The 27500-nt window shown below is 37.0% G+C and overlaps 1 protein-coding gene across 1 annotated transcript; it reads left to right on the plus strand.

Annotated features, from left to right (window-relative positions):
* The first annotated feature begins 7766 nt into the window (after positions 1–7766).
* lrrc3b (leucine rich repeat containing 3B) lies at positions 7767–22553 on the plus strand. Its single transcript, XM_081376849.1, has 3 exons — positions 7767–7815; positions 8699–8960; positions 18073–22553. The coding sequence occupies exon 3, from the start codon at positions 18186–18188 to the stop codon at positions 18969–18971; it is 786 nt and encodes a 261-aa protein (XP_081232975.1). The 5' UTR covers positions 7767–7815; positions 8699–8960; positions 18073–18185; the 3' UTR covers positions 18972–22553.
* Positions 22554–27500: the final 4947 nt, after the last annotated feature.

Raw genomic sequence — 27500 nt, forward strand, 5'->3', positions numbered from 1 at the left:
GGAATAAGTGGGTGATGCTAAATGGATATTTGGCACAATGTACTGTATCCCACAAAGCAATGCATTTAATTTCAGTTTCCTTTTCCAGTGTGACAACTGAATCAGAACTGCAAATTCCAGCATCTTTTCTTGACTCTTCATTTGATCCGGCTCTCAATATTAGCGGTGTACAGTCTCTTCTCTAACATGGTTTAAACTGACATACGTCTCGACTCCTGTGTTCTGCAGGTGAAACTAAAGCATTAATTATTTGTGCTCTGATTTCCATTTTAAGAGCATCATCAGCGGGAGGCCAATCAGCCAATGAGACTCGAGCTTCCCGTTTCTTCCTGCATCTGACAGCAGTGTTAAATGTTCCCCAGTTCTCCGGCGCAGAAAGAGAGAGAGCGAGAGAGAGAGATTAAATCATAATGTGATAAAGATGGGTAATTATGCTATCCAGCGGCTCTAATTGCCACATAAGCATGACTATTCTTTGCACTTTATAATGAAGCATCTTAGTTTTTCAACATCAAGGAATGTTATCCAGCGGCAGGTGAATTTTCATTGTTCTTCACTATTATGATTGCTCATCCTTATGGATTTTCGGGACTTGCACTTTGACCCAGTAAGCAACCATGTAACAATGCCTTAGTTTCCAGCTAATACAAATATAACGTTTTGCTAACATTCCCATTAAGTGAAATTTTTTTTTTTATTTCTGAATGTTCAAAACGTATTTTTTTTCTTGGTTATGTGAACTTTAAGGGAACGTTCCATTTTGCAAACATTATGGGAAAGTTCCTTTTGAATTTTCTCGGAACATTCTGAAACAAGTAGCAACATTTAAAAATGTTAGACGAACGTCCAAATAAAACGTTTCAGAAAAAACATTCCATGTATAATGTTTTTGTGCTAACATTTCGAAAACATTAACTCTTTCTCCACTTGCGTTCTTTTAGTTTTTTTTTAGTTGCCATCCAGTGCCAGCAATTCTGATCATTTTCACAAAACTTTTATGGCCCCCAGAATATTTTGTTGAATATTTGAACATGTAATACATCCAAAGAAAGAAAAGGTCCTCTAATTTAAAAATAAATACATAAATAAATTATTATTCTAGCTTCATGCATTCTTTTTTATCAACACTTGAATGTGGGTGAGTTTCCTAAAAAAGCAACATTTTGAACAAAAAGGTTCGAAAATTGCTTTTTTAATTTTTTTGTCAATGAATTCGTCCAGATCTGATTCAGAACGTTGATGAAAACATAGATGAAGTCCATCAACACCCCAAAGCTTTACTGTCCTAAACCTCTTCATGGGTTCGACATTTCATTTGGTAATGTTTGGCAGCTTTGATTTATATGCTGTTTAATATTTGATGATCGCGTTTGATTACGTTTATATCTCGCAATTCTTACTTTATATCTCGCAATTGTGAGTTTTTCTTGCAATTCTGACTTTATATCTCACAATTCTGAGAAATAAAGTCAGAATTGCGAGATCTAAACTCACAATTGTGAGATAAAAAGTCACAATTATCTTTTAAAATGTTTAATTCTGTGGCTTCCATACCTTCGGATCAAAACACAACAACAAGCCATAGAAGCATTGCTCATGCGCATGTGTTATAAAGTCAGAAAGAATTGCGAGATATAAAGATGCAATTCTGAGAAATGCAAGTTTATTTCTCGCTGTGAGTTTATATCTTACAATTATGAATATATAACACACAATTGCGACTTTATATCATGCAATTCTGACTTTAAAACACACAATTGTGACTTTATATCACGCAATTCCGATGTAAACTCGCAATTGTTAGAAAAAAAGTCAGAAGTTTGAGATAAAAAGTCGCAATTACTTGTTTTATTTTTTATTCTGTGGCGGAAACAAGCAAAATGTGTAACAGCGCCCCCTATCTTATAACAGCTAAAACATGGACTGCCGGAAATACTTGTCAATGGCGGGGAAGCGTTGCGTCATAAATAATGAACAGATAGCCTAACTTTGAACAAACGTTCTATTACCGTTACTGAAAGAACATTCAAAAGTAACGTTTCCATAATGTTTGTAAAGTGATAAGATGGAATGTTCCATTAACATTCACATAACGGGGTGTTTTGAATGTTCAAAGAATATTCAAAAAAAAACATTTTCAAAACTTAATGGGAATGTTAGCAAAACGTTCTTCATATTTTCTTTAGCTGGGAAGCACTAGCATATTGAGTTTTGTTTAATTTGCTCTCGGATTAAAACGAGCCCTGGCACAGCCTCCATTACTGATAGTGCTTCTTTCTAAGAGCATCTGAAGTCTTGTAAAGTTGCTTTGGGACCCATGGTGGACATTTACCTTCCTGCTCCATTACGAAGAGCCTGCATAAAGACTGTCATCATAAATAATACATTATTATTAGGTTCACTGAACCGGATCGAACACAATTATGAGAGCTCAAAGTCAAAGGAAGAATTATTAATGTTCTGGACTTGAACGCTGTGGTCCAAGTTTATTGATGTGTACTGTTTTCCACAACGCATTAACTCGACCTTCCACTTCTAGCGAGAGAGAAACCAAGTGACTTTTAACATCTCCTTCCAGACTGCCAGACAAACAATAAGACATTTTTGAACAAACTCTATTTATCTGAGATGAAAACTGGATGGCATTTGCTGAATTAAACATGGAATTTAGTGAGATCGTGTGGCAGAAATATTATATAGTATTGTTTAAATGGTATAACACTGTTTGAAATGTTTGTTTTGCCTGTAAGGACATTATAGGTTAAATTTTACAATATACTACCTTTAAAGTGTAACTCTCGCCAAAATGCAACCTAGGGTCTTTTTGTGAATCTACCCGAGGCAAACTTTCGTTTAAAAGCATAATTAGGATGGAGACGCCACTTTTAAGATTGGCCGTATTTTCGTTTTCGGTCAAATTGCCTTGTGAATGGGAGTGCTTGAGGCACGACTATGATAGCATCAAAAATCGCTATTTTTAAAACACTAAGAAGGCTCGACACAACATGAAACTGTGCTCTCAGTATCACCAGGGGCTCTACACATGAACTCCAGCATTGAGAACATTGTGTGTGTACACAGAGTTTACTAAAAAGAAAGGTTTTTAACAACTCACTGTTGCTGTTGTTGTTTCCGGCCGCCGACAATTTGACAGTCAAAAATAGTCGATTTCCGAATGCGAATGAACTGACTCTGAATTTTTAGTATTGCTTCTCATATGAGGATCCTTTTTCAAATACAAGGTCAATATTGATTTTCACAAACGACAAAACAACAAATTATCCATGAATTTATACGGAACTGAGCTTTAGGAGCTTTCCATTTTTACTCTCCTCATGTTACGGTGCATTCGGAAATCGACTATTTTTGACTGACAAAATGCCGGCGACCGGAAACCACAAGAAAAAATCTTTATTTTAGTAAACTCTGTGTACACACACAATGTTCTCAATGCTGGAGTTCATGTGTAGAGCCTCTGGTGATACTTCCAGCAAAGTTTCATGTTGTGTCGAGCCGCATTAGTGTTTAAAAATAGCGATTTCGATGCTATCATAGTCCCATTCAAAAGGCAATTTGACCAAAAACGAAAATACAGTCAAACTTAAAAGTGCCGTTTCCATCCTAATTATGCTTTTAAACGAAAGTTTGCCTCGGGTAGATTCACAAAAAGACCATAGATTGCATTTTGGCGAGAGTTACCCTTTAACCCTAAAAAACAACGCAATGCACGTGTGAAAAAAACAGTACGGAAAATTCCTTCAGTATTTTTTTACTAACTTTTCTGATGTGTATATAAGCGGTAGCATTACTCCATTCCAAACATACCTCAGCTGCCACTTCTGATGAACGTATGATGGCAGAATATACCAGACTTTCATCAGCCGATCTCTCATTGATGGGCGATATCTTCCGAGAGGTCGGATCTGTGACACCGCTCATGTTCTGCATCGATCAGCTTGACCTTTCACTGAGTTTAAAGGTCAGATCAGAGCCGCAGAGGATTACTGTAAATGATCGGAATAATTCAGGGGTCAAAAGCGGTTCAGATGCCATCTGAAACATTTAAATCACGTTTGGGGAGGTTGGAAATGGAATATGCGGAGCTGTAAAATGGAAAAAAGCGCTGATGGTTTTATTGCATCTATCAGAGGTGAGTGCATACCATCAGACGGAGGAGAAGCGCATATCACATCTCGAGAGCAATATAATAATCAGAAATGTAGCCATTAAACACTCAGCAGGGGTGCAGGACTGAGAGCTTTCATATTCAGACTGGAGTCAGTTTTTAAAAATATTTTGTGAAGCAGTTTGCTGAATGCAACGATAAATGCTTCAAAAAGTAGTGTTCTACACGGGTCACATGACCTCACTATGTTGCATGTTTAATTCAGCAGAAAACTGTGTCCCACAATCCAATGCACTGAATTTGGCTTATTACAGTCAAAAAAACAAGTTTCAAATAAAACAAAGATTATTGGTGTACGTTTTACAAGATTTATTTGTGTTACTTGCCATTTCTGTGCAATAATTTGAGAAAATGACTAGGAATTTCTGTATTTTTTTTTTCAGTGTACTGCCAAAACTAAAAATTTTCGTACATACAATTAGATTAAAATGTAAAATAAATATATTTCTGATATGATAACTCATTATCACTTGCTGTATTAAACTTGCAACATCATGAAGCAACTATCTACTAGTGTTTAAAGAGTTGCACACTGCACACTTTCACATTTGATAGTCCCTTTTGAACAATTTGTTGACTTTAAGTAACTTTGCAACTATGTCTCTCATTAGAGACTATGATAAATATACGTATTACTTAAGTATTACTTACTAATAAGTAGACTATCTGCTTAATATCTTTACTGTGATGCTCCTCCAACAGACATTCTCCTGACTATAAGTAACTTTGCAACTACATGTCAACTTATTCTAACCCTAACCCTACAGTCTACTAATCCTCTACTAACACTCTAATGAGAGTTAGTAGATATAGGTGTAACGTTATACTTATAGTCAACAGAATGTGTCAATGGAGGAGAGGCTTCACTACTCTGGATAAACCGGTTTTGTGATATAATAGCTTATCATTTAATGAATCTAAAGCCCATTGGCTAATCTTCAGACATGTTTGCTCTTAAACATTCATTATGGATTGATCTATTTTTAGAGTTTACACCAGGAAAAAATGCTGTTTTATATAAGAAGTCACAGACAGGTATGATTTACGGCACTTCTCATTCATTTCTATGGTATTCGCAAACAGTGACTGATTGTCGCACAACTCTGAATGAGATTCAATGACGTCAAGGCTGTAATGTGATTGGCTATCAACACTGAAAAAAATGATTAGTTGAATTTAATAAAAAAAATGCATCGTAAGTGGTTGCACACAATTGATTTTAGCTACATTTAAACAAATGCATTAATTTGAACTTAATCAAATCAATTGTGTGCAACCACTTACAATAAAAAAATTGATTAAATTCAACGAATAATTTTTTTCAGTGAAGGCTCACCGAATTAGCTGCGTTCTCCAATGGTAGAACCACGGGCCCTCATATCTCCCAATAATTAGACCATCTCTGCTGTTTCATATATGAAAACTTTATGCATGCATGTTTTTATGAATATCTAATGGAGGATAAATCTAGTTATCTCAGAAATGAAGTATGTTCATTTAGCATTTTAATAAAATTTTGTGTAAAACTGGAAACATGATCAAAATTCAAAAAGGATTCATTCATTTGTCTTGACAAAGTCAAGTATATTGCATTTCTATGATTGGGTCTGCTAAATTGGTACAGTGTGTTTCTGTTCTGTACAGTTTTGCAAATGTAGTACAGCAGATCATGCATACACAAAATGTGCACAGCATGCATGGTATACACACTGCGAAAAAAAAAAAAAAAAAGTATGTGTAAAATGGCATCATTCCAAACAACCAAAGAGAGCATTTGCATGTGCAAACTATGTGTGTGTGAATGAGTTTGATGGGCCTATAGGAGATGCATGTTGTTAATAGATTTAATTAGGCTAATTTACTCCCACAGAAATAAGCCAAATTACAGACATGCACTATCTGATGTGTGTTTGTATTTGGATGCAGTTAAAGACTGATGACCGGACGCCCCTTTCCCACACCAACACATACCTGCCTATTGGCTGCAAAAATAATTAGCCACTTAGTATGCAAATGAGCATTACAAAGCATGACCTTTCAAAAGCAGGAATGTAAATGTCTTGTTTCAAATCAGTCCCTTTGCAAATTAATGAAGGAGCAGTTTGGGTTTGTCTGCCGTTCTTTTGGTTTGTTTTGGTTTGTTTGCCAATCAAATTCAGTGTATCAGTGCGGCACAGAACGGAGGGAAAACTCTAAATTACATGCTACACAGGCAACCTGCCAATTTGAGTCTTGAAAATCATATCAAGGCATAATACCGCAGCTGCAGTGTGAGCGTGTCATGCGCAAACACGTTTGCTGTGCCACAAAACAAGACTCTTTCTGCTTCCACGAAGAGTGTAAGCTACGTCAAGGTGCATGAAACACTCAGTTATATCTGCACCAATACAAAAATCAATTGTGCTTTACAGCAAAAATGGCGTTTTTGATGTATTGTGTTTTTGAGACACCGGTTTGCAAGTGTAGCTGGTTTAAACGCCCGTCGAGCCCCAGATATTGGAACTTCAGTTCATTTGGTGCTGATGGATGTTTTTCTGTCATAACGGCATTTGATCACCCATACACTGACTAATTAGCTACAATGATTGATATTTGGTGCAGTGGAAGTTTCTCCGCTCTGCTGCAAACGGATGAGCTGCCTTTATCACAGACACACTGTGTTTGTCAAGGACAGCACAGCTAATTGTTGGTTTCTACAGCGCGCTGACATTGAATGAGTATTGAGATGGCTCATTGTGTATTGCTGCTCGTTGTTGGTATTTACAATGAAACTATCAAAATATTTATTGAACCGTGGAGTTAATGTGATTATAGCCTAATTAATCATGAGAGGTTTCATATTATTTAGCTGATGCCGACACACAGTGCAGGGTCACTCTGGTTTGGAGTGGTTACAAATCAGTCCTTGAGGGAGTTTGACGCTTCAACCATTTAGTTGTTCAGATTTGTAACCCCTATGCTGCTGTCAAACTCCAAATTAGGCCACTTGTTTGGAGTTGTCCACATTGTTCCACCAATAAATTGCTGTCTAATGAAAATATTGCAGTGGAAAGGCACATTTCAAGCACAATAAGTACCGTGTTGAACAAGGTGCAGTGATAGTATCAGATTTACAATTAATAAAGTGTTGCTGAACATCTATATAGGCTCGTCAGATTTAGTTGTGACAATTTACCTCAATGTAGTGTGACAACAAGCCCCAATAGTGGTCAATGTGAAGGCTATTCATTGAGCTCAATCTTTTATACTGCAATAAAGATTCAAATGTTCAATATCTTTTTTTTTTCGTTTGTTTTTTTAAGTCAACATTTTAAGTTTTTTTTACAGAAGTGGGATATGAAAAATGTCATTGTAGGCTACATAGCCTACATAAAGTAGCCTGAGGTACAGTATGGAAATCATTCGGTATCCTGGGTATATATTAAGATAGGTCGGCAACTCCGGTCCTGGAGGGCCACTGTCCTGCAGAGTTTAGCTTCAGCCCTGATAAAAACTCACCTGCCTGTATCTATCTAGTAATCCTGAAAACACTGATTGCCTTGTTCAGGTGTGTTTAATTAGGGTTGGAGCTAAACTCTGCAGGACAGTGGCCCTCCAGGACCGGAGTTGCTGATCCCTGGGAGATCGGGGTAAAATTTAATCATATAATAATAATAATTCGTTACATTTTTATAAGGCTAAACATAATTATTTACTGTACCTGAGTACCTGAGCACAAAAACACGTCGCAAAACGTGTTTCAGGGTGGATTTCCTGTCTTTAATCGACGTGGGATCCTTCAGAAGGGCTAATTTTGACTGATTAGAGCCGAAAATTAAAAAACAGGGCACACAGACACACACGCACGGCACGTACACAAACTAAGCGCGCGCTACCGAGAGAATCAGTAGTCTGGGAAGTACGATTCGTTTTATCGAATCGGTTCGTTCAGATGACTCGTTTCAATGAACCGCCATTCTCAGATTGTTTTGATCACTCAAAGCGTTCCTATATAAGTCCGTTGCAGGCTACCTTTGATTTTTCTTGTCATTTAGCGAGGGGATTTCGGTTAGGGTACATATTGTGTCATTTCTGTAACGTTACGTGCCTAAAACATGAACAAAAAAAAGAAAATCCTTCTTAAATTGGTGATTCGGAAATTCATCTTAAAGGGATAGTTCACCAAAAAATGAAAATTCTGTCATGATTTACTCAACCTCAAGTTGCTCCAAACCTGTATGAAAGAATGTCAGTTGTTGCCAAACAGGTGATTGGACCCTAATATTTTGTGTCAGGTCAACAGAAGAAAGAAATGAATAAAGGTTAGGAAAAACTTGAGGGTGACTAGCCTAAATGATGACAGAATTTTCATTTTTGGGCGAACTGTCCCTTTAAACTTGTGCAAACAGGTGTTTCACCTGTTTATGGTCCAAAACATGGTTTAGTATTTAGATCATGTGGATTGTTGTAAGGGTTCAGAAGCATTGTTCCCACTAAGATTATTAAAGCAATTTTGTTTTCCCCACTGTACAGTAATCGGCTCGGCTGAATCACTTTAAAAAGAATCGGCTCAAAAGAACCAATTTCGCTCGCGAATCGGACTCCACTACCACGGAGCGATCGAACCCCTCCCAGTTACTCCCGTGGTTCTTGCCACTAACATCAGACAACAACCTCCAAATATGTGCGAGCTCACATGAAATAACACCCGAGAGCGTCACATCATATATGTTGAATGATTCCCCGAGGATGTGAGAGTCACGGATGCGGCGATCGATGAGTGTTTCTGTCGCAGGTAAGAGACAAACGCATGTCGCCTGTTGCTCAGCCACACATAAACACACATGATTGAGAGAGACTGACACGCATTCATCTGTGTCACATATGCATTTTGCATGCTGAGAATAGGCCAACATGCTTGTGTTAGGTATAAAATAAGCGAATTGTATATGCGTCAGCTGGTGTTTGTTTGTGAGTGAATTATTGCAGGCGCTTCAGAAGATATGCGCCTTTTCAATAGCAATTGACAGATCATTGATGGCAGTTTTCATTTGCAGTGCAACTGACATTTCTGATTTATTTAAGCCAGCCAGGCATGAGCAACTTATTTGCAGTTATTGATTCATCTCTCATAATGGGACTAATAATCATGTGAAAATGAATGCAGTCATGCTTCACATTGTTAGGGTGTGGAAAATGTGAGAGCCTCGGCTGTAATCTGTGAGATCACTCTTCTTCACTGCTTTACAAGTCGAGAAAAGTTATTTTCAGCGCTTAGCTTTCTGGTTTAGACCTGCCTTCCAGTGCTTCTGATGCTGTCTCTGCTCGTGAAATTGCTAGAAGAAGGTGATGTTCCCTTTGATCACACCGGAAGGGTCAGATTTCAGGATTAATTCAGGGATAATGCATTGGGATCAAAGCTCTGCTTCTGCTCATATCTGATTGGATTATTATCACATTTGACACGAGACGCCTTTAAAGCCAGATTCAGATCTCATATGATGCTTTTAAACAACATATTGACCCTTTGTGCTGCAAGATCTCCTTATTTTAATGCTTGTCAAGTCCAGTGAGGAGGAAAATGCTTGCATGCATAAAATGCATCAAAAGAAATATCCATGCAATTTGTCCATCAGACTTAAAAGTCAATTAGTTTAGTATAAAATATCAGCCACGATAGCCAAACGTTATTTTTGCACATATTCAAAGCTTTATTGAATAAATGAATGATGGCAAGTGCATAGCCATTAGGATTTCTTTCCCCCAGCTCCAGAATCTTCACATTATGAACTTTAATGTGTTATGATGATGGCAATGGTAATGATGGGAAAAGCTTCACAATCTGTTTTACTTTAATTTGAGCTGTGAGCCTGTGACGTAGAGCCAAGCTCTGCCTGATAATAATCTGCATCAGTGTGTTTTAATATTAAAACCGGATGTCAGTCTAATTATGAGTCTTCCATTCATGATGAGCAGGGTCTGTCTGTACTCATTCTTGTGATGCCAACAGCAAAATAATTTCTTCTTATTAACCATGTAGTAAAATGTCTAAACATCCTTAGAAGAAAATAGATGTATAGAAGTAAATTGCATGAAATATTAAGACGTGTTTTAAGAGAATGCATCAAGTATTAAATGTTTAAAGGCAGCATGAAATTAAAAACCAACCTATCTATTTTCTAAATGCATGTTATTGAATGTTTCATCAATGCATGTTTCATTGTTTTTTATTTGACCTCATACTTTTTTAGTAGAAATGTCTAAATGAATGTCTTCTCCGCGTAAACCCGCCCCTTTATTATTGGTCATTTTAACGGGAAAATATATAACAATGCTACAGTAAAACCTAATAATTGGTGTGCTGTAACTTACCCAACAGTGAAAAATATATATTTTAAATTCTATTTAATAGTATAATATACATACATTTTAAATGATCTGAATATTTTTTTTGTAATTTAAAAATATATGTAATTTTACTTTTAATATTATATTTTAATAGATTTTTTATATAATTATATTTAGGTGTAAAAAAAGTGTGAATCACCTTATGAATTTCCTTTACTATAACTATATATGTATTAGCTATATTATTTGAAATGGTATTTATTTTTGGTAATTTAATATTATATGTAATTTTAATATAATTATACTGTAATATACACTGCCCAGTCATAAAAACAAAGTGCTGTTTGGATTTAAATGGGCAAATGCTTATGAGTCTATGACTGGATCATTATTGCAGTGATTATTATGTTTCTATCATGATATATGATTGATTGGCAACAGTTCTTCTATCACTGACTGATGGAGTGTGTAGCTTAAACATGTAGGAAACACATCATGGTCATATTCCAGGAGGACAGTGAAGATTCATCAGACTCAGATTGTGAAAGAATGATTGTGAGGAACATGAAGAATCATTTCCACACATGAGTCCAGATCTTACATTCACTGAGAGTGTTCGAGATGTTCTGGAGGAGACTTTACACTGCTTTAACAATACAAGATTGCTGTGATGTTATTTCCATCAAGAGGTGCATCTATTTTTGATCAAAATCTTGTACTGACAATGCAATATTCATTATATGCTATTTTAATATATTCGTATTTTAATATATTTTAGTAGTAATAAGTGTGAATCAACTACCTTTACCATAACTGTAAAATATATTGTTACCAATTTGATATTCCAGAACTAGCATGAAAGATACAGCTTTTTTTTTTTTGCATATTCATAAACAAAAATAAGGTCTGGCTGGGTTTAAGGTCTTGTAACTTTCTTATATGTTGATCACAGGCCATAAACCTCAATCTATCAGATTTATCCATCTTAAAGAGTTATGTCAAAATAAAAATGTTCCTCCATAAGCAACTGCAGTTTACCGATACGATAACTCTTTATATTTGAAAGTTGATAACCGATATATTGGCTGATAAATATAAATCCAAATGTTTATATAATTTTTGAGAGCTGATTTAATTTTTGATAATTCTGATTTAAAAAACAAGTCTCTTACCATTAAAAGTCTTGTCCCAAATACACAATATATAATATTCTCATTATAATTTTATGTAGCCAATATGACAGACTTGCCCTGCACTTAACTATATTTTCCTTTTTGAAGTGATTCCAATCATATTTCAAGCACTTCAAAAACATCATGTTGATCAGTGCGCATCTGAAGTGTCTCCACTGAAAGAAATAATACATTATTTATCAGCTTTAATATATCTGCCTAATTTTCTTATTGGGCCGATAATGTTAAAAATTCACATTTATTTGTATAGCGCTTTTCACAATACATATCGTTTCAAAGCAGCTTTACAGAAAATGCATGAGTCCACATTACAATTTAGAGTGATCTGTTATCATCAGAGGTGATATTTTATATTATATTATATTACATTAGCTGAGCTTACTACTTAATACACAAGCACAGCTTTATTGAAACATGCAGTTTCCTGGATGAGCAGTCATTTAAACATTGTTGCCATGGGCAACAGTCATTTTCCAGGAACATTTGACTTCTGAATGTCACGATTGACCAATCAGAATCATTCCAGAGAGCCATGCAATAATATCATGTATTTTTATTTATGATTCATCTAGAATTCATCTCACCTGAATTTCAGCATAAGTAGTTTGCTGTTGACAGCATATGAATGACACGTTCTTGGGCTTTTTCTCGTTTTCTGTAATGGCCTGTCAGAGTTGTAATAGTTTGCACCCAAACGCCTGAGATCTTCCATCATAGATCCCATGTGGCAGACGCACACACACACATTACATCAGCTGGACAGGCCTGGGATTCATTGAGTCAGTCCACACACTGGCTCCCAAGAGCCTCCGGCAACACACACACTCACTGAGCATGGCATGTCAGGACTCCTGGGATACTTATTTTTACATCACTATTGATTTATTTACATGCAAAAGGTCCAGATGTGCATGCCTCTGTAAATGAGTTCAGCTAATTCAGTCCGCTGTGAAATGTAGCGCGCTCAGAAATGTGCAGGTGACACTTCCAGCTGCTATTATCTCTCGCGTCTCACTTCTGTTGTTTACATCAATCCAGGCTTGGCGTCACGTATGTACAGTATGTGGCATGTGCTCTGTGTTAATGTGTGTTAATTATAGTTCTCCCTCCCCTCCTGAAAGACAACTGGTTCACAGTGTGTTAGGGGACCTTAACTGTGTTGCAGTGTTGGTGTACAACTGTAGTTCATTGTAATTTACAGTGGTGCTTGGATGTTTGTGAACCCTTTAGATTTTTCTATATTTCTGCATAAATATAACCCAAAACATCATCAGATGTTCACCAAAGTCCTAAAAGTGGACAAAGGCTACGGTCAGATCTGCCTAAATCAGATTTTTTTTGCTTATATGTGACCCTGGACCACAAAAGCAGTCACATGGGTCAATTTTTTTTAATTGAGATTTATACATTGCACTGAATAAAGAAGCTTTCCAGTGATGTATGGTTTGTTAGGATAGGACAATATTTGGCAGATAATCTGAAATCGAAGCATTAAGAAAATCTCGTCCATTTATGTTCAAGATTGTGCAGCATTCACTCATAAAAACAAATGTTTTATATATTTACGGCAGGAAATTTACTAAATATCTTCATGGAACATGATCTTTACTTAATATCCTTATGATTTTTGGCATAAAAGAAAAATCGATAATTTTGACCCATACAATGTATTGTTGGCTATTGCCACAGATATACCCGTGCGACTGGTTTTGTAATCCAGGCAGGGTCACATATGTGACTCGGATCTGTTTTTCTCATGACAGTGTGAACAAACCACATGTAATCTGATATTTTCTATTCTGATTTGTGCCACTTCCACATGTGGTACTAAATCTGATACAGGTCTGATGTTTTGCAATACGACTATTACGTCTAAACTAGACTTTGACCAATAGTGGATTTTTCCGATAGCGATAACTAGGTTAGCCCACGCCGATAACCGATTGATCAACCAATAGTTTTTTTTAACGGATTTTGAATGAAAACAAACAGAAATAAAATAGTCCTTAAGTTTATTTAAAAACATTTTGAAATAGTACTGAACAATGAAAATGTACTGTACTTTTAAAATACAAAAAATATGAATATATTAATTATACCTTAATCATTCATGTTAGTTCATAGTGCATTAACTAATGTTAAGAGATACAGCTATTAGGGTTGTAACGGTATGAGATTTTCACGGTATGATAATCGTCTCAGAAAATATCACGGTTTCATGATATACGGTATTAAACAATCCTTATTATTATTTTAATCATCTGCTACAATGCCCCTTAAATTAATGAAAACAGATAGGGTTTTTTGGTTGAACATATGGTTTATTAAAACAAACTTTTTTAATGAAAAAAAAAAACTTTTTTGTGTGAGTCTATCTTTTGGAAAAAATAAGAAAGAAAAAATAAATTCCCATTTGAACAAACATGTCTAATCAATTGAATTCATAAAACCTTAAATTATTTTTATTCTTAATTTATTAATTATTATTTAAGTTAATTATAAGATAGTAGAGTCTTATGAAATGTATTTTATTTCCTCAGAAATTCTGGGTAACTTGTCTGATATAATTTGTCTGGATTCTATGATTTAATACAAATATATTATTGAAAATGCAATCAGATGAAATGTAACAACTTTTGTTTGTCTGGATAGGGTTACTAAATTAAAACAGACACAAAACTATATTTCTTAATGTTTAAATAAACTTTATTATTGTTGTTGTTATAACTAAGCTATATTCTATTGTACAATAGTAACATTTCTTTAAGCTAAATCGAACTTTTATTTTGACAGGTTGTACTAAACACCTATGAGTTTCAGTCAGAGTGTATTTGATGATGATTCTTTTAAATAAAAGCAGAGCAGCTCTGGATATGTTCATGTGTTCACGTCCTCATATGAGTGAGACGGCAGACGCTTTAAACACCATGAGCGTCGTCACACATATTTGAGTATGTACTAGGCGAAATGGCGCTGCTCATTCACACAGAACAAGCAGAATATACAGGGTGGGCCATGTATATGGATACACCGTAATAACATGGGAATGGTTGGTGATATTAAAGTCCTGTTTGTGGCACATTAGTATATGTGAGGGCTCGGACATATCTTTATGCCTGTCGGACTCGGGTCGGGTTCGGTTACTGCTCTTTCGGACGCGTGCCGGGCTCGGACAGAAAAATTCGGCCCGATCCGCACTCTAAACCCATCTTCGAGGAAAATCCCGCGTTCGTTTTTCAGATAACAAAAGTATAACGTTACTTGTTTTCGGCGGGGGAAAACCATAGGGGAAAACGAGCGCACATGTATGGGTGGAGTCTAAGCAGTCAAGTGAAAAGAAGTTGCATATGCGCAGATGAGATCTGGTTTAATTTTTTTTTTTTTCAAAACCGTGGATTGGCAAATATTTACGATATGATAATCGTACATGCCAATATCGTGATAAATCGTCATACCGGTATACCGTTACAACCCTAACAGCTATAAAATGTAAACATGTAGGCTCGCAGTGAGAATCCGATCAAATGAGGACAATATATATACTTTGTCAAATCGTCAATTATTTATTGAGAAAAATGATCCAGTCATTGTCTTTCTGCATGAGCCACTTTCTCTTGAGCTTCAGTTGTCCTGACATTTTCCTTTAGAGTTCACTGGCATAATTCAGAATTCATTGTTCCATCAAAACCCGAACCATAATATCAGCACCAGCATGTTTCTCAGAGGGGATCAGGTTATTATGCTGGAATGCAGGGTTTTTCCGAGAATAACACTTCTCATTTAAACCAAAAAGTCCTATTTTTGTCTCATCCGCCCGCAAAACATTTTTACCGATAGCCCTCTGGCTTGTCCACATGATCTTTAACAAACTGCAGACGGACAGCAATGTTCTTTTTGGAAAGAAGTTGCTTTCTCCGTGCACAGCGTGGTTGTTCAGTTTTCTTCAATGAACGTTAACATCAGCCAATGTGAGAAAGGCCTTTAGTTGCTTAGAAGTTACCCTGGGATCCTTTGTGACCTCTTGGACTATTACACATCTTGCTTTTGGAGTGATTTTAGTTGGTTGACCACTCATGGGGAGGGTAGCAATTGTCTTAAATTTCCTCTATTTGTGCTCAATCTGTCTGACTGTGGATTTGTGGGGCCCTATCTTGCACCCAGCGCAATTGACTTTGTACACTGACGCATGTATCATTCCTATTTTGCACCCGACACACAGCGGACTTTTCCCACCACAGACGCACGTCGGTAAATTAGGGAATGAACTTGCGCTCCCGGGGGTGGTTCAGGGAAAAGAGGAGGCGTGTTCCAGCGCAAACGTTCCCTGGTGCTATTTTGCAGTTTCAGAAAACAATTCCGCCACAGACCAGGAAAAACCTAGACTAAAGTCTGTGGCGCGTTATTCAGATGCTATTTTAAGGGCGCATGCTTGGCCATAATGTAGCGTGTGCACAACGCACATACACTTTGCTTCTCTCGTTGCCATTTTATTTTTGCAAACCATACATAATTTAAGGAAAAATATTCCACACGAGGGAAATCATTGTGGTGTCCATGAAGATGTGAAAAATAGGCATAAATCTAGCTTACACATTTACCCAAATTATTATACGCCTGTTTAACCGAAGCTAATCTGGGTGTGTTTCTCCATCCCCAATGTCACTTCTCTGTGTTTTACGGCCCTGACGAGAACGTCGGTCTCTTTGGATGTGAACCACTCCTGGCAAATCCGCCGTTATAATAGCAATCCGCCATGGAACAAGAGCGCCTGCTCTTAAAGTGAATGTGAGATGACGCTCTGATTGGTTTATTTCACGTTACGCCCAAACCACACCTATGAGTAATGAAGCTATTTCACACCAAGCCATTTTAGATTTCGAGATCCGCCCACAAAGTTACTTGCATTTCGCGTTTGATTCTTGCATTTCAGATCATTAAAATAGGGCCTGTGGAGTCAATACTCTTTAGAATAGTTATAGTTATAGTTTTATGAACTTTTCTAGTCTGATGAGCAACAACAAGGTCTTCAAAAACCTCCTTTGTCCGTGCCATGATACACTTCCACAAACACGTGTTGTCAAGTTGATCCCTGTTCTTTAAATAGACGCTGACACAGGATTGTCAACACATTGACTGAAAACATCTAAGAATAGCCTAATTTTGCCTTCAAATTAACTGCTAATCAAGCTTCACATACTTTTGCCACTCACAGATATGTAACATTGGATAATTTTCCTGAATAAATAAATGACCAAGTATATTATTTTGTTATATGTTTTAGGACATATTTATGCAGAAATTCACAAACTTCCGAGCACCACTGTAAATTACAGTGTACAAACACTGTAAACAACAAAGGTGTTGATTAGAGTGATGCTATAAATTGAACAGATAAGTTTACACTAAATGCAACTAGAAAACTGTCTGTGATTCTTATTTTTGCATTCATGTACAGTAGTTTCAGATTTAAGTTCAATGTACAAAGTTTTAAGTGATTAATCACTATTTCTGTATGCAAACATTCACTCATTTATGCACAAAAGATTTTGCCCACTGTATAATAATAAAATTGCCCACTGTCCACAATAATAAGGCCCACTGCATTCATTCTGCCTGCTTATGCATTTGTCTAATCATACATTAAATAAAATCAATTTGAATTAAACAATTACTGTAAACACTAGGGATCAAACAATACAGGCTTTTTCAATGCCCGATATTTATAGAGCAAGGTGGCAAATGTTTATACAGTGTATGTGTGTGGAGAGAAAGAAAAGTGTGTGTGTGTGTGTGTGTGTGTGTGTGTGTGTGTGTGTGTGTGTGTGTGTGTGTGTGTGTGTGTGTGTGTGTGTGTGTGTGTGTGTGTGTTGACAAAAATGTTGATTTTATGGAGTAAAGGCTGCTGAAAATGCAACTTCAGAAATGCAATCACAGAAATAAATTACACATTAAAATATATTCAAATAGAAAAACATTTTAAATTGTAATAATATTTCATAATATTACAGTTTTTACTGTATTTTTCTTATATAAAATACTTTCTTGTATAAAATACTTTGTATTTTTCAAATAAATGCATCCTTTGTGAGCAGAAGAGACTGAATTTTACATTTCGGAACAGTTAAATGACCAAAATACCACTTCTGTTAATTGATAATCTAAGAATGTTCAGATATCAACTGATTAATCGGCAGATATCGCAGTCTTTCTTTAGTTAGCCTCATATCACTTAGTGTTGCACTGCTGTGAGTTTTCCTGACAGGCCTCTCAGACCGAGAGGTTCTGTATGTACTGAGTAATGGAGAAAGGTGTCATTCCGACCCATAAATTATCTGGTCTCCTTCACTGTGTCTTCTCCCTCCGCAGGCTCAAACAGACGATGAGAGTTGACGAGACCCACGGATCTTGGTGACAACGCGGTCCCGCTATGGGGCTCCCGTGAACGGCCCTGGCGTCGAGTATGTTGACTGCCTGTCAGCATGACGCCGTTGGACCTGTGGCTTTCGCGCTCCATCCCCATGTGTCTGCTCCTGCAAAGCCTGGTGCTCATGGTCCTGTGCTTCCCGTCTGCCAGCACCTGTCCCAAGGGTTGCACCTGCCAGCGGTCCGAAAGCCCTCCACACGGCCTCAACGTCACCTGTAGTCTCTCACGCTTGAAGGAGATCCCGCCCGACGTCCCGCCGGAAACCCAGCTCCTGCAACTAGACAGAAACCACATATCTCTGGTGCCCGATCGCATATTTCACGGTTTGAGGATGCTTCGGAGGCTCAATCTATCTCACAATGCCGTGGAAACCCTCGGCGAGGGGGCGTTCGTTGGTTTAGAGGGATCTCTTGAAGTGCTGGACTTGTCTCATAACCGCATCACTAGCGTGCACAAGGAGGCGTTCGCGCGGTTGAAGGCGCGCGTGGTGGTGGACAACAACCCTTGGCATTGCGACTGCGCCTTACAGCAAGCGTTGGGCGGTATGGCACACAACCACGAGGCCGCCACGCACGTGCTGTGCCGTAGTTCGGAGCTGAGAGACCAGGAGGGCCAGCCGTTCCTGGCCGTGGACGCGGACTTGTGCAACCTAGCCAAGCGGACCACCGACTACGCCATGTTGGTGACCATGTTTGGCTGGTTTGCAATGGTTATCTCTTACGTTGTGTACTATGTACGGCAGAACCAAGAAGACGCCAGACGACACCTCGAGTACTTAAAATCGCTTCCCAGCAAGCCCAAGAAGCCGGACGAACCGGAGGACATCAGCACGGTCGTGTGATGGCGCAAAGATTGTGCGATACCAGAGACTAAAGGCCCGTTCACACCAAGGACGATAAAGCTTTAATAATCTTTTCTGATTCTGTGAGAATAGTGAAATCCACACCACGGCTATAACGATAACAACACAGAAGAAAGATATCGTTTAGGGATGCACGATATATCGGCCAACATATCGGTATCGGCCGATAAACGCTCATTTTTAATGCTATCGTTAATGGATTATTTCCGTCAGCTGAGACACTTCAGATGCGCACTGTTCACCATGATGGTTTTAAATTGCTTGAAATATGATTGGAAACACTTAAAAAAGGAAAATATGGTTCAGTGCAAAACATGTGAAGCGCAAGTGTGTCATATCGGCTACATAGAACATGAGAACATTATAATTGTGTGCTTGGGACATGGATTTTAATGTTTAGACTTTTGTTTTTTTTAATCAGGCTCTCAAAAATTATATCAAAATATGGATTTAGATGTACGGGCCAATATATCGGTTATCGGCTTTCAAATATAATGAATTATCGGTTATCGGTTTTGGGCAATATCGGTGCATCCCTAATTGGAATCGTTGGAATCACTTACAGAATTTTTTTTCCAGCTGATGATGGATAAAAACACTGGCAGCCAATCAGAATCCAGAGCTTGAGCATTTAAAGTGACAGACGTCAAAACTGCAGTGCGTGCTTATAATAAACAGAATGTTATCAAGCATTGGTGTGCACGCTAATACAGTTATCGCTCTTCGTGTGAACGGCCCCTGAACCAGGATGTTGATTATTGTGACACGAATCGTAAATGTCGTCTAGCGTATTACACCTGTCTTCTCTTTTTCAAATGTGCTTTCCTGTTTCTGAGTATGTATTTAGAATAATTTGTAATAACTTCCAACTCTGTGTCCTTACGAGAGAGAGAGAGAGAGAGAGAGAGAGAGAGAGTCTTTTAAAAGCGACGTCAAGGTGGCATTAAAACAATCGTAAAGTCGTCCTTTAAATGTGGTCCAGTCCCACCTTTTAGAGCGAGAACTTGTCTTCAGGCACATTGACACGAGTCATTTTCTATTTTAACTAGTCAGTTGGAACAGATCGTCGATCGTTGAGAGGCGATAATGATCAGTACAGGTATTTTGAGAACTCAAATCTCAGGTGCAAATGTTGATAGACTCCAATGATTTGTAAAAACCCTACGATGTTTTGATGCTACCAAGTTTTATAAGACAATCGCGAGTCATTTTAAAACCTTTAAAAAAACGGTGTGGCATGCCCTTTATTAGTGAACCTCGGGCTCGATGCGGGACATTTCTTCCAAAGTTCTGAAACTATTATTGTGTTCCTCTGCATTTTTAGCTTGTCTTTTTGTTCGTTGCGTTAAAACTCGTCCACATTAAATCGTGAGTCGTAGAGCACAGCAGTGCTGGTGTGGTGCTTGTCACGTGATTCTCGGAAAAGTAGTCGAGGAACGTAGTCGATACCTCCATTCGAGTCTTTTGTCGGTAACTTTACTTGTTAGACTCTTTGTCGATGTCGTAACTCACCGTGCGTAAAAAACGTGAGTCCTCATGTAACATGAGATGGCCAGTTTGTTTTCGTAAACGTCAGGTCCCATGCCTGAAACCAAACTCTGACTCAACTTCTGGTGTCCTGGAAGTATATAGGGACGTCGGCCTCCCCCGGAGCTGTTGCGGTACAGCCACCAGCACTCATTATTGTGTGTGTGTACAGTAATTCTGCCTGGTCGTGAGCAGAAAATTATAGCTGTCACTCTATCACTGGCCTCATTCTTACGGCTGACTGCTGAGCCCAGCAAAGCAAAGCCCCGGGGAGAGCTAGAGGACAGAAAGACGGCAGGAGAAGAGAGGAGATGGAAAACAGGAGGAAATCAGGGCCCTTAGGAAGACGGATTATGGTGGTGCCGTAGTATAGTAAGTTTCAGATGCCTTTCATATATCATTGCATTCACCTGATCCAAGGACACTGTGGTATTTCCATGATGTCCACAAGTTGTTAGTACCACAGTTAAATGGTATTATGATGGATGCAACCGTGTGTATATTCAAGATTGGGGAACCAAATGTAAACTGTAATGTATTGATCATTGGGGAACTGCCAATCAGAATATATTAGTACCATGTCCACAAATTGGAAATACTACGGTAGTTTTGTGAGTGTTGTTTCTTTATCGTGACTTCTTCGTTGTGTATCCAGTGAAGTTCTTTTTTAACGAAACTTTTTAAACGGTGATTAAATTCCAAGGTTGGTGCCGTTATAACAATGACGTTTGATCGTGGCTTCAACATCGGTTTCATCGGAAAACATTAGGAGAACCTTAGAAGAACATTAGGAGAACGCTCACCCGACTTCACTGTAGATAAAAGAGCTTGGTCGTTTGCGTAGGAAGGTACCTGAAATCCCTTTAAAGAATCGTGTTTTTGAATGTACTTATCTAGTCTTTTGCCTTGTCTAACTGCGGTTGTTCTACACGCTGTATTGTGCTGGGAAAGAAAGCTGATTCTCAATGCAGACTCCACAGTGAAGCACGCTGTAGCCAAGGACACGGGGGGAGATTTTCTAAGTGCCTGAAATACTCGTCTATATAAGTCTCTCATTCTTCCAGCTAACGATAACTTTGCTTTGAAGCGTTTCGTTCGGACTCGAGTCTTACTCGGGGTATGTCTTTACTGCACAAAGGTATGGGGAAACAGATTAAGTTAGCAAGTCTTTTAGAGCGGCACTGATGCGTGATGTTTTCTTAAGGCCCTTTCACATGATTCATGTCACGGCTTCAATGCGTCGTGCAATGCTTTGGCCTCCAGAGTGATTTTACAAGGCTGCTAAGTGGCAAAAAGCGTGAAAATAAATAATGAAAATATCTGATCTTAGAACAGGGAGTCCTAGCAATTGCTTAGATATATCGGACAAAGAAATCAAAGACTTATCTAACTTTCACTCTGAATGTCATTTCATCATTTGTTTTCTAGATGATGTTCGAGATGCACATTATTCTGTCTTCTGATTTTTATTTTCAAATGTCTGTTCTTTTCGAAAGGTCAGCGACTAGTTAAGTTTGACATCCACAATGTGTCCTAAACAGGTTAACCATCTTTTCCCATTTAAATGTGAGATTTGTTCTTCATCAAAAGCATTTTCTTGTCCAGCTCATTCTGCATTGTCACTCAATATTAAGCTCCACACATTAAACATCAAATGCAATCTGATTGCCTGTGATTGTGTCACATTGCAAAGCATTTCTGCATCCATTGAGGCCATAAAATGACTTTATTTGACTCACCTGATGTTCTGCTGGATCATGGATCTTGCGTTGGGGAATCGAACGTGAATCATGTGAAGGGGCTTTTATTGGAAGAAAATTAGAGGCATGTGTTTCTTCCTATGTTTATTTTTATTTTCTTTAAGTAATTTCTTCATCTTTGTGTACCATGTTTTGGCTTGGTATACATGACACTGACTTATGCTCAAAAAAGCGACATACCTTGACGACGTACAACTGGAGGAGGACCAATGGTGCATCACATTGTAAATGCATGATGTAGAGAAAATGAAATAAAAGATTCATTCACACTGTTCCTGGTTTACTTTTTTTCGCCTCTGCTCAAAAACTTAATGAGCTGCCCACAAAAGATAGGCGGGCATATTAAAACACATGTAAGAGATGGACAGTACGGCAGCTCAATAGGTTTTTGGAAAAGCATGTTTGTCTGAGAACGGTGCATGTGTTTTTTACATGGAAGTATTAACGATTGTACATCTCATTCAAATTTAACCGACACACAAGCCAACAATATCAACAAAAACGTGTTCAATATTTATTTCTCTTTCAAGCAAGCATGGTGTCAAATTTGCATCTAGTGGCAATTCTCTGGCACTGAGATGCAAAGTATAGAGTCATGAATAAAAAAGCAAGGGCCGAATTCTGACAAGAGGCCAAACCTGAGATGATTGAAATGAAAACAAAAGGTTTGAAGGGAGACGAAACACGGTTTGTCATGGGTTCTGTGAGATCTCTGACACTGACATCTGTTCATCTGAAGTGCGGACGCCTATCATTGTGCCGTGTCTAAAACAGCACCACAAAATGTATCTATTTTAATGCGCTTTAAGCTGAGACAAGTTGAGCCTTATGATGAGCTTCATTCATCCACACATTCAGATCCTCCGGAGGATCTTGAGCTTAAGAAATAATTATATGTATTTTAAGTGGATTTAATAATTTGGTCTGGAATATACAGCAGTATCAAGCTACAAATAAGCTTTAAAATATAGTAAACAACAAAAAAAAATGGTTACTGACAAAATAAACATTAACAAATATATATAACTCTGCTTTAAAAATCTGAAACTAGGATTAGATTAAAAGCATCAAAGCATTTGAATACAAATGACACTTGCTTTTGAAATGTTTTCATTTTAAAATGTTTTCTTTTGGTTAATGCAACAGAAAAGCCGGTATTCATTATTATATCACTGCTATATCTTCAAAGATATATTTATATTTAATTTCTTCATCAATTGATGCATATTTATCACCTTGGATGTTATTGCATTTTCAGACTTTCAATATTTGAGGATTATGAAAATAATGATGAAAAAGGTATTCGGTGCTGCAGCTTCTGTGCTTAAATGAAATGCTAAATCAAACTGCATCTAATTCAAGACAAGCTAAACAAATTAATAACTCCCAAGGGCGAATGTTTTAGAAACAAAAGCACTCAAAAACTTGAGCAATTTAGAGCAATTTTGTGAAAACCTTGACAGGTCGACATGTCCTCGCAGGAACAGGCGAATCTTCAAGCGTACAGTGAAAATCTAGCTCCAGTTTATACTAGATTAAAAGTTTATAGTTAAACATAATACACTGATTTCTATGAACAAAATACCGTAAAGCACCTTTTGAAAGTCACTTGGTGCTTCAAATAAGGATTGTATGATTACATTGTTATACCTAGTTGGCAAAGAGTGATTGTTAAAGATGTATTTGTCATTGAATCATTCATTCAAGAGATTTGTTCAAAAAGCCCTGATTCATCCAGTAATGAAACGAGTGAGTCATTGAATCGTTCATTCAAACTGATATTTTTTAATAATTCATTCAGATTAATTAAACATTTTAATTTTGTCAGAACCTCTAAATTATATGTTATTTTGTTTAGTTGTCTGTTCAGAATCGTGATCTCTGTTTGAAAAAAATAAAAATAAAAATCATGATTCTCAATTTATCCAGAATTGAGCAGCTCTCACACACACACACACACACACACACACAAAACGATCAGGCTGCACGCACGGAAAAAAAAAAAAGTTCAATGGGATCAATATATTTATATTATATTCTATAGTTCTTCACTCAATTTTAAAGAACATTTTATTCCTAAAGGAAAAATGTGTAAAATGATTGCAAAATACTTTATGTTTAATGAGTTATTTAAATTTATTTCTAATTTCGAGCTGCTTAATTCACACAAATTAATTAAAATAGAAAAGTAAATAAATCAAAATGATTTAAAAATAAATGCATGACTTTATCCCATGATGCAATGCCTATAAGGTTCTAGTGCCTGACAGCACCCCATATTGAAGCTTTACCTGCCATCTTTATCATATATTTATGTGCATGTCTGCTATAATATCTGTGATATTATTACATCTGCTTACTGTATACTGTTACAGCTGCCAGATTTATTGAAAGATTTTGTTTTTTTAAGGCAGGACAATTACATTTTGTATTTTATTTATGATGTGCTTTTTGCATGGCTTTGCCCTATAACCCATCCTTTGGTGCACATGGTTTGTAGAAGGCCTATTGCGATCAGGCCCGGACATGTTCACATTTAATTATCTGCACTGTCTTTGAACGCTCCAAAGACAGTCCCTGTGGATTCTGGAAGTCCGTTTGCTTGTTCTATAAATATGAAGACAGGCTGAGAGACGGTTGAGCCATCGCTGAGACGACGCTTTGTTGTTTCCTCCTACTGTGGATCCGTGTGTTTTGGGACACAGATTATTGTGTCCCAAATGCAATAAACATGAAATAAAAGCACCGTTCATATGTGATACATGCCCTCCAGAGAAATCTAGTTTATGGTGTGTAAGACCATATTTTTCTGTGGAGTGGAATCATTATATCTTATCTTAGAGGTCATAATGCATCTCACAAACAGCGTTTGTAATGAGAATTTTGTGCACAAAAGATTGGCGGATGCCATCAAATGATGTCCATGAAAATGTTATTGCATACAGTTTATCAAGAGATGTCAAGTTATCTCAGATGTTTCTATTAATATTTCAAGAACCAAATGTGTGAGATCTCATTTGATATGTGCTCAGATGTCGTTTATATATAGGTAGGGCCTACTAATTAAACGATAGCAGATCTATATATAGAATCTAGATAACAGATCTATATATCTATCTCTCTCTCTCTATATATATATATATATATATATATATATATATATATATATATATATATATATATATATATATATATATATATATATATATAATTTGGTCTATTAGTTTAATTTTAGTGAATCAGTTCAAAGGGTCCGTTTCAATGAACCGTTCTCTGTGAAGTGAGTCGATTCATTGATTCGAAACTTTGATTCCTTAGGAGAATCCGATTAGAAATATTTGAGATCTCTGACTTTTGATATATATATATAATCTGATCCTATTCGTTATATTTTAATAGTGTTTTTACTTTTTTTTTGATCAATTTGATTCCTTTTAGTGAATCAGTCCAAACTGTCCATTTCAATTCAAACCCGTGATTATAAGACTATTTTGCATAATTTTTAACTCAGGTCTCCGTGTGGTGAATCGATTAAACAACGCTGATTCAGAAATAGAATTCCTCAGGAGAATCTGATGAGAAATGTTTGATTGTTGATATGATTCAAACTCAGATCAAGTTGCTGTAGCCGATTCCTTCGAGTCAAATGTGAGATTTCTGGGATCCCGAGAGCCAGGAGACCCGAGCAAAACCCAATTGCTTTCTCTGAGAAAATCTTAATTCGGATTTTTCTTTTATTTGAGGTGCAACGAGGTGAATCGCCTCTATATTCCCCAGATGTTCATGGCCTCTGATCGCTCACAGCCAAACAAACCCCTTCACGATTGAATAAAACGGAAGGATTAATGCTGAAGCTTTTCTGTCTCGTGCGACATTAACAATAAAATCCGATTAAAAAAGCTCATATTGATCACGCGGCGAGGCGAGGAACTCTCTTATTAAACAATTAATCTAATGACAGCGAAAGCACAATAGCCCATCTCACTTCGGAATGACTGTTTGATTTGTGAAATGAAGCCTGTGTTGTGTGGAGAGTGTGTGTATGCTAATGAAGCGTTTGAGTAAAGCACACTCCTCATTCTCATGCACAGCATCCGGAACATTCCGCTAATGAGAAAAACTCTTTCCAAATAAAGCCGTGAGGAAATGTGGAAAACACTTCTAGTGCTCCTGCAAGAAAATGTGATTATTCTATTCACACTGGCATCATTTACTTGCATTATTCCACACTCAAATGTTGTCCTTCTTACAGTGTGACATAATAATAATGGCAAGATGTTCATGTGTGAAGCTGTTTGTTCAGAGAGGATTGTGTATTTGCACACAGAAAGCCGTCGCACAGACAGTGAGGCGATAAGGAGGGTCTTTGAGAAATGTGTGAATTCGCATTGATGAAAGCAGAATCTTCCTCTATTGTGTGTCTGAAGACTCGTGATGCTGAAGCCAACAAAGAAAAGTCTGATGGAAACCAGTCTGACTTTAGTGAGCAGAAGTCTGAGCTCATTCCTCATCAGTTTAATCTGAGCTATAATTAGGATAAAACTAACATGATCCGCCAGAACTTTCAGTGTTATTGTGATGCATTTAATATTGAAAATTCACAGTGTATAATTTTGTCTGCGATATAAAATTTAACCACATTGAGAATATTATATATGAATGTTTTTTTATTTATTTAGTAAGTTTCCTGAAATTAGACATGATTTTGAGAGAGTTAAGACAGAGATGTCTTTAGACATATAAATAGTGTCTTTATTTGTTAATTTGGTTCATTTTTGTGAATCAGTTCATTTCAATGAATCGTTTCAAAACTCTCATTCAAAGATTATTTTGCAGTCGACTCATTGATTCAAAACTTCAATTATTAATTTATTATTTTGTTCTAGAGCGTTATATATATATATATATATACACTATATAAACTGTCAAATCGATTAATTGCATCTAACACATATAATATACGTGTATATATATATTATATGTGTGTGTGTGTGTGTGCTTAATCAATTTTAGTTCAACTTAATGCATTTGTTTAAATGTAGCTAAAATCAATTGTGTGCAACCACTTACGATAATTTTTTTTATAAAATTCAACGAATCATTTTTTTCAGTGCACAGACACACACACACACACACACACACACATATATAATATATATATGCATACATTTATGAGTGTGTCTGCACACACATATACATACATATACTATATAATCATTTA

This window comes from Scardinius erythrophthalmus (genome assembly GCF_964197995.2).
Source record: "Scardinius erythrophthalmus genome assembly, chromosome: 10".
Taxonomy (NCBI): Eukaryota; Metazoa; Chordata; class Actinopteri; order Cypriniformes; family Leuciscidae; genus Scardinius; species Scardinius erythrophthalmus.

Excerpts from the sequence above, each read along its gene's own strand:
- lrrc3b (XM_081376849.1), top strand. The coding sequence starts at position 18,186 with ATGACGCCGTTGGACCTGTGGCTTTCGCGCTCCATCCCCATGTGTCTG.